General features: G+C 42.4%; 1 protein-coding gene across 1 annotated transcript in view; it reads right to left on the bottom strand.

Annotated features, from left to right (window-relative positions):
• Nucleotides 1-9,308, bottom strand: part of Tax1bp1 (Tax1 binding protein 1) — a gene marked incomplete in the record, with an annotated part of 66,319 nt that overhangs the window by 48,463 nt on the left and 8,548 nt on the right. Inside the window, 2 exon segments of the mRNA XM_029567565.1 lie at nt 4,228-4,415; nt 6,626-6,728. Coding sequence (XP_029423425.1) covers nt 4,228-4,415; nt 6,626-6,728 — 291 coding nt within the window.

Raw genomic sequence — 9,308 nt, 5'->3', positions numbered from 1 at the left:
TGTAAATCCAGATTTGATATTGAAGGAAAGACTTTAAACTAAGTGAGGGGCAGCCTCCAGCCCCGTTGACAAAAGGAGGACTTCCCCATGATCGGCTACATTTACAATGCCCTCGGGGAGGGATCGGGAGAGGAGAAAAACCCATGGCGAATTGGACAGTCTCTATTATCCCTGGTGTAAGGCCCAAGATGGATCTTGAAATAGGTGGCAGGAGGTTTCGCTGCCTAGTGGACACGGGGGCTGATAGAACCGTTCTTAGAAAGGAGGAGGTCCCATCATGATGGCACCTAGCTTCTGGGCCCCGAATCATAGGTGTGGGAGGATACACCCCATCAGAGGAGACTCAAGAATGGCTTACCTGGCAGGATGTAGATGGAGCTAAAGGGAACGTGTGACCCCTGGTGGTGGCAGGGTTATCCACCAACCTCATAGGACAAGATATTTTGGGGGACGCACAAGCCTGCATAATCACTGATAACAAGGCCTTTTATGATGACCTTTTGGACCTTGAAGAGTCTGATAGGCTTCCCAAGTCAGCAACTCAGAGGGTGTCTCACCATATCAATTACAGGGAGGGACCCAAAGAAAGAGCATTGGGTTCACCCCCAATTCTAAGGGCCACTGCCCCTCAGGTTCTGGCTATCCAGTGGTCCCCTGGGGCGCCGGTATGGGTGGAGCAGTGGCCATTGCCTAAGACAAAGCTACAGGCTATAAAGAAAATTGTGTAGAACAATTACTGTTGGGCCACATCCGGCCTTCTGTAAGTCCATGGAACACACCTGTCTTTGTTATTAAGAAAGCCTCTGGCAAGTGGAGAATGTTGCAAGACTTGAGAAAAGTCAATGCTAGAATGACCCTAGTGGGTACACCCTTAAGGGGACTGCCTTGGATCCCTGGTATTCCCTCAGATTTATTTCAGAGTTATATAAGGTTACTCAGAAATGTCTACAGACAGGCAGACTCCATGTATCCGCTGACAAAATATAGACTATTGCTCCCTTTAAAATTCTGGGAACCATACTCTCTTTGGAAGGAGTAAGTCCTTTAAAACCACAACTGGATGTCAAGCCCACCGTAACCCTGACAGAGCTACAAAAATTATTAGGAGAAATTAATTGGCTGTGAGCCTGGATGCCTATTCCCACTGAGACTTTAAGACCACTGTTTCAGTTGCTAGTAGGGAAACAGCCTTCAGAACTAATTCACCTGGCTCCTCAACACCTGGACATCCTACATGAGGTCCAGGATGCCCTGGACCGAGCCCAACTTGCCCGGTGCACACCTAGCAAAGATCTTGAGTTATGGGTACTCTCCGGTGAGACCCTGATGACATCCGTCCTTATGCAGGACGGGCAGCCCCTTCAATGGGTGCATGCCTCTCTGGGAGGCGTACCATGGGTTTATACACCCACAGATCAATTGGCTGACCTGACTGAAAAAGGACGTGAGGTAGCTCTGAGACATTATGGCATAGACCCTCTTAAAATTGTTATCCCGTCGGCTTAGAGATTTTGAATGGCTCTGCAGAAATAATAACCAAGTGTCCGTAGCCTTGGAGGGGTTCCTGGGAAATCTGGACTGTCATTATGGCCCTCATAAATGGGTGACCTCCCACCTCCTTTCATGCCCTCTGTTGGGATGCTCCCCGGCTCTTTGTCAGGGAGCCCTTAGTAAAAGCTTACAATGTTTTCACTGACAGGGGCAGATTTGGAGCTGCAGTGGTAGTATACCCAGGGGCAGATGAGAAACCCAAAAGATATTCCACACTTGTGATGGCTCAGCTCAATTCAAGGAATTCATGGCCATTGTTTCCTGACAGTATTCAGACTTGTATGCTCCTTAAAGAGAGAGAAGCCCCTATTTTCTTACAGCATCTTAGGGGGCACCAAGGATTGCCTGGGCTTTTATCCCAAGGCAATGCAGAGGCAGACAAGATGGCTTATTGTGTACAGGTACCACCTCTGCAACAGCCAGGAGTAAGCACCAGGGGATTATTCAAGCCCAATTCCTTATGGCAGACGGATGTCACACACTATGCTCCTTTTGAAAAGCTTAAGTATATTTTTGTGTCCATCCACACATTCTCACATGCATGTTGGGCTACCACTCATACAGGAGAGAAGTATAAACATGCTCAGTCTCATTTTCTCCAGTGCTTTGCTACGCTTGGATTGCCCCAATGAATTTAAACTGATAATGGACCATGTTTTGTGAGTAAAAATTTACAAGATTTCTTCTCACTTTGGGGAATTCAACACAATACAGGAATTCCCTACAATCCCCAAGGTCAAGCCATTTTAGAACACAACTATCAAAACCTAAAAATTCAATGACAAAAACAAAAGGGGAATAAGCCCCCACCAACAGTTGGGTATGGCCTTATTCACTATTAATGTTCTTAATTTTCAAAAAAATCAGTTGGGAATCCCGGTTTCATAAGTGTTGGGGATGACAGGAGCAGAGACCTGAGGTACGGGTAAGATGGAAGGACCCCATTACGGGGCAATGGAAAGGCCCAGATCCATTGCTAACCATGGGTCGAGGCTTTGGGTGTGTCTACCCTACAGGACATTCAAACCCCATATGGGTGCCTGTGAAAAACCTTAAATGGGTAGGCCAGGATCTGACCGACTAGCATGACGGTCCATGGACAATAGTTTATGAGACAAAATTCCTCTCTTTATTTATATCCATCTGAGGTGAAGGACACAGTTCCTTGGGTTCATTGCCAGTCAGCCTCTTTGACAACTGGCTGATTGGCTAAAAGGTACATGGTCTCAGAAGTATTTCAACGTGTCCTACGCCATGACTTGCTTTGTTTCTCTTGATAATGCTTATCTTTAAGTGTCTTTGCCAGATAATTCGGCGACAGAGGACCCTTGGAACTGCCATGGCCCACCTCCTCATGATTACAGACTCCCCCAGGACCCCCTCTGGTTGCCCACACTTGGCTAGCCAAGTTAGGCAGAGACTAAGACTGTCACGAGCTGGCATTACCCACATGGCTGCCCTTAATCATGACGCATTTTTAGCCAAGGATGGGTAAGATGTCCCATGACAAGTACTCTTAAGACAGGACATGCACATTGCCAGGTGCATGATCCAATGACGGGCAAGGCTTGATCAGAGGTGACACAACATAAGACAGGGAAAAATGCATAAGATTAGAGGAAGGAGATAGCCATCTCTCCTCAGGGAGCTGTCTATGAGATGTGTAACCCGTGAAATAAAGTCAGTCCAGCCTTAAAATAAAAATAAAAGGCGAAGATGTGGGGACCTAAAGGCCCCACCTTGCAGAAGTCCGAGAGGAAGTTACTGGTGCATGGCCTGACTTGCTTTGAAAGTCTCAAGAATACTTCCAAACTGCTGAGGAGTGCATGATCAGCTCGTGACCATCCTTAAGATACACCCTCAGGGGGGAGGGGAGATTTCCAGGTGCCTTTATAAGCTCTGTAACACCTGCAATAAATGAGTCCCTGCTTGACTAGGCTCCCCATTGCGTCTGAGTGTTCCTGGTACTGGGGGCGGCGTGGGCTGGCGAACAGCGTGCTTACTCATCCCCAATCATCACTGCACAGGGGTCGCTGACTCGAACCCCCCGCACCATACCATAATGGAACTACAAAATAACTGATAAAAAGATTTTTCAAGTATTTGTTTTAAGATACTCAAGGGCTTGGGAGATAACTAAAAGAATAAAGTGTTTGCTGCACAAGCATGATGATCTGAGTTTTTATTGCCAGCACTCACACAAAAAAGCCAAATGTGCTAGTGTGTGCACCTATAATCCCAATGCTGGCAGGCAGAGATGCCAGGGGCTTGCCGAGCCAGCTAGTTTAGCCCAACTGATGGACTTCAAGTTCAGTGAGAGACTCTGTCTCAAAAGATAAGATAAAGTCAAGGTCAGGCATGGTGGTACAAGCCTTTAATCCCAGCATTCAGGAGGCAGAGTCAAGCAGATCTCTGTCAGATTAAGGTCAAGCTGGTCTACACAGCAAGTTCTAGGCCAACTGGGGCTACAGGGAGACCCTGTCTCAAAAAAAAAACCAAAAAGAAAAAAAAATTAAATTAAATTAAAATAAGGTAGAAAGTGACTAAGTAAAACATTCAACATTGACTTCTGGCCTCCACACATTACTTTCTTATGGTAGACATTTTTGTTAGTATCAGAAAATTCTGAAAATACCAGTGAAGGTGAACTCTGTATATCTCAGTTTAGGTACTCACTTCAAGAAGACCAGCTTTTGTGGTCACCACCAACATATCAGAATTTCCTTCATCTTCCATAGTAAGCAACTCTTCAACAGGAGACGCAGCTCGGAGCTGGAAAGGGGTACTTGCTCCACGAATTTCACCCTTATGGGTGACATAGCAGAACTGATAAAATTCCCCATCATCATTTGGAAGGTAATATCCTAAGAGATGGTTAACAAACAAAGGTTATTAAACTTGTTGATAAAATGTTATTTTAACTCTTTGTTTTTATTTTTATGTGTATCCATATACTGCAAGCATGTATGCAAGTGTAACCGTGTCATGCAATGCCCAGAGAGGACAGAAGAGGGCGTTGGATTCCCTGGAACTGGAGTTACAGACAGCTGTTAGCCACCATGTAGGTGTTGGGATTCGAACCCAGATCTTCTGTAAAAGCAGGCAGTGCTCTTAACCTCTGCGCCATCTCTTCAGCCCCTATTTTAATTTCTTTAACAGTATTTTCCATCTTATTTTTCCACTCTTCTTCAGCACATACCAGGAATAAGTCTTTCCTTCTAAGGTTCACAAATACACTTATCTGTCCTTCTAAGGTTCACAAATATATTTATCTGTCCAAAGTACACTCTTTCCTTTTGAAACACACCCCAAATTTTCATCTCTTAAGATTAAACTTACACATACAGAATACCCATTCAAAAGCAGCTCATCCAGGAAAGGCAAATATGTACTTCACAATGGGACATGGGCTGGAGGAGGAGCAAGGGAAGACCCAAGTAAAAAACTAAGGACCTGAGGTAGAAGTGGCCATACATCATTTAAAGAATTTTTCCCTCCAACTTGACATTTATTACATGTGAAAAAGGAAATACTAACTACAGGAATATGCTATGAATGTGAACTATTTAAAGGCAAAAGATGAAGTCCACTGGTGTTGGGGACCCCTGCTGTTTAGAGTAGCAGTCTCCCCATGTCTGGATAGCCACAAGCTGGCTCGGCGCGAATGGGGAGACTCCCCTTCTCAGCGGGGCGCCTTCTGCTCTCCTCCCTGACTTACTTTTGAAATGCCCGTCACAAGATACATGCCCTCCGGCACAGGAGCTACCAGGTTTTAATCAGGCGTTGTCTGATAGCCTGATAGAAGCCCACCGCCCTATGTAAATGAAGCACTCCAGGAGTACCTATCAGCTAAGGCTTCTTCTACTGTCTCCACACTATAAATAGTCCTAGTTTTACCCCAATAAAGCTGGAGCTGGAGCTGAATCACTGAGATCTGAGCTGAGTCACTTGTCTGAAGCTGTAACACTAAATCCTGTGATCCAGTCTCCCCAGGGGGGGGGCTATCCTTCCGTCATCGACTCACGAAGACCCTGCTTTCGCCGTTTCTCACACCTCCCCTCGTGACCTGGTGGCCAACAGGTCTCGAACTTAGAGACAGAGTGCATGGTGGAAATTGAAACGGAACCCAACCGGGCAGCTGACAGCGGTCCTAGAGCCGCCAGCTCTGGTAGCAGAGACCCTCAGCAACGCGGTGCGCGAAACCCGCGCACCCCAGTGGCAGAGAGCCAGGGACCCAAACAGCAGACGCGGCCCGCAGGACCCGCCGCACTCCAGCGACATGTGGGAGACTGGCGCCATGCCCAGCAGCTGGCACCCTGAGATCCCCGCACGCCCATACACTGGTACAGCACAAAAACAAATTAGTAAGATTTAGAACTACATAGCTGTACATAGTTCAGCAGTATGTATAAAAAGCCATATATCTGAAAGTTTCACAGGATCTACAAATAAATGTATTTATACCATTCAGCCACTATCTGACAGTATGTTCAGTATTTATTCCTTTCTTTTTTCATTTCATTATCCTCCCTTTTAAATTTTGATAGACTGTCCTAATTCAAAGTTAATCTCTTTTTTTTTTTTTTGGTCTTTTTGAGACAGGGCCTCCCTGTAGCTCCAGCTGTCCTGGAACTCACTATGTAGACCAGGCTGGCCTTGAACTCACAGATATCCGCCTGCCTCTGCCTCCCAAGTGCTAAGATTAAAGGCATGTGCTACCACACCTGGCTTTCAAAGTTAATCTTAATCACCTCTTTAAATATCACATTTTTTACAGTCTGGCCTCCACAGCTACCAGGAACACTCGTGGTACACTTATATATGTGCAGGTAAAACATTCATACATAAAAAATAAGTCTTAAAAAATTTTGCTACATTAAAAAAAAATTCTAAATGCCCATTAAAATATGTGATATTTGGTATTTGTATTTGTATGACTTCTGCACAATAAAAACATGAATTAATTTAAGCATGCATAAAACAGGTAATTATACTACATTGGGATTGGGATGTAACATTGTGATGGCAGTAGAGGCATCTAATCTTATTAAGTTCTGTAGTTTTCAGTTCTTACCTTGAAATGCTAGTACACAATTGACTGTTGATCCTTCTACATAATGTTCAGGCATAGGAGACCATAAAAATGTGTAATAATCACGAGCAGTACTCCATCCAACCTAAAGGAAAAAAATTAAAAGGGGATATAGTAAATAGTTTAATATTGGCTAGATGCAGCATTTTTAGTATGTCCTAAAGTTATAAAATATGCATTTAATGTTTACAAATCTCCAGTAGTTAACAAGTATGTCCAATTATGACTTTCAAAAGCCTAAAGTTAAATCTACATAAACTGAATTAATTTCGATTATATAGCCAAGAGCAATCTGTTACCTATTTTGTTCAAGGATAATCAATATGCACATATGATGTAGTCTTCTGCTTAAAATTTTGTCACCACACATAGTGAATTTGTGTGTAGTATATTCATGTTCGTGTGTGTACGTACATGCAAATGCATCCATGTAGTGGCCAGATGTTGGTGCTGAGTGTTTTCCTCCATTGCTCTCCATGCTGGTTTATAAGACAGAGTTTCTCATTGATCCTGAGGTTCACTGATGCAGCTAGACTAGTTGGCCAATAAGCCTCAGAGGACCTCCTATCTCTGCCTCCTCAGTGCCAGAATTACAGATCTACACATCAGGCTTTTTAATGTGGGTACTAGGGATCCAAACGTAGGTCCTCGTGCTTGCATGGCAAGCACTTTACCAACTGAGTCATATCTCAAGCACTTCACCAATTGAGTCATATCTCAGCCCCCACATAGTATATTTTTAAGAACTTATTTTATACCCCACATTTAAGTTTTTGGCTTTGTTTTTACACAGACACTCTCCTTCTTTAAATTCAATGATCTCTCATCTTTGGTAAGTTTTGTCTGAAAGCAATTTATAAATATTGTATATGGAGGGAAGCATTTATAGTTAAAGAGATCACTTATTTCTCACCTACTGATACAATATTTTCAACTTAAGAAGAGAGGTATGCAGGGGAAAGAGGCTCAAAGGACCTTATATACCTGTATGAAAATGGCCTATCCAACACAGTGAATAACCACACACAATGAATAACACTAATGAAAATAATGCATATGTTTTCAGCTTAAGACATAGATACACTATAGATCTCAAGCTGTGTTTTCCCAATATAGTATATTGTATTAAAATACTGAATACTGTGTTAAACTTATTAAAGATAATTTTAAAGTGGGTGTATTTGGTAGCAATACTACATAAAACTATGACTCTACCACATGGTTAGATTATATACATTCTATGAAATTGTAAGTCCTTTTTATTACATTTATTTATTTGTGTGTCTACACAGGTGGGGCAGAGACACTGATGAGTCAGTTCTCTCTTACTACCATGTGAGTCCTGGGAATTGAACCTTTACCCTTTGAGCCATCTCATCAATCCCAGTTATATGATTTTGATTGGCCTCAGTTTACAGACAAAACAATATTGTGGGAGCTAACATATAAAACTGCTATATTTTATATATGATTTAAGTAACACTAGATACAGTCTTTAACATGAATGTTTGCTTTGGCTTATTATATTTGTTAGTTTACAAACGAGGAAACAAAAAAATGGGTGGCAAACTGCAGTCAGAATTTGAACTTCAAGTTCAAAGTTCTTAACCACCAATGTACTACTCACTGCTCTCCTGGCAGAATAGAAAATGCTTTTCATATTTTCTGAAATTCCACCTCTTTCCTTCCAATACTGGCACTATGGCTCTATAATTCCTGAGATATATACTTGATAAAAATCAGAAAAGAGTAAGGAAAAGAGAAGAAAAATAAAAAATGTGGGAAATAAGATATTTTACCAAATAAATGAAGTAAAAAGTAATGTTGGAAGACTATGTGTGATCCCTAGTCTAATCCCAGACAGACATCAATTTAATACATAATCCAGAAAATTCTTTGTGAAAACTCCAAAACCAATTAAGCAAACAAATACTCCAGGCAAGCTAAAATTCAAGAATAGTTACATTGAAAAATGACAGAATTTGTTTCATAACAGCTACAAGGACCTTTCTGCCAAGTAGGCACAATTCAGCAGTATCAGGAAAAGATCCAGGTTTTCAGTTTCTCCATCTAAGGGGTAGGGGAAGACGGGAACATGGGGGTAACATTCTTTTTGATGAACCTGCATGCTTCTGCCTCATCTGCCTCACCTAACTTGGCACCGAAAAACCAGCATACTCTGTACGTGAGCACTGTGGAGAAAGGACTGCTTAACAGATGGTTCCAGAGAACACGCAGTACCACAGACAAACACAAGAGGGAGAAAACAATACAAACTCCTGAAATATGCCAATAGAATCCTGAAAACTGTAATGCAAGGGCCTGGACACAACACATTCCAGCAAAAGATTTATCAGGGTGTTTGGTGAAAGTCATCCCTGTACAAAACAAGTCTGCAAAGGCTAAAAGAGGAGGCTATTTTATGGAATGCACAAAATAGGAAAAAGGAAAAAAGTCCTATGAAGACATGGAAGTAAAGCCCAACAGAATAAAGAAAATCTTGAGAATAGCAGTTGAGCTAAAAGGAAATGACCTAAGAAACAGAGTTCAATGAATTATCTGATCAAAAATTCCAAATATTCATTTTAATGAGGTTTAATGCATTATCAGAGAATTACAGATAATTAATTATACAAAACTAATGAAAGCATAACAGAGAATACCA

Source organism: Nannospalax galili, unplaced genomic scaffold, assembly GCF_000622305.1.
Source record: "Nannospalax galili isolate Female #2095 unplaced genomic scaffold, S.galili_v1.0 scaffold158, whole genome shotgun sequence".
In the NCBI taxonomy this organism is placed as follows: Eukaryota; Metazoa; Chordata; class Mammalia; order Rodentia; family Spalacidae; genus Nannospalax; species Nannospalax galili.
Note: the sequence above shows the minus strand (reverse complement) of the source record. Positions and strands in the feature narration are given on the sequence as shown.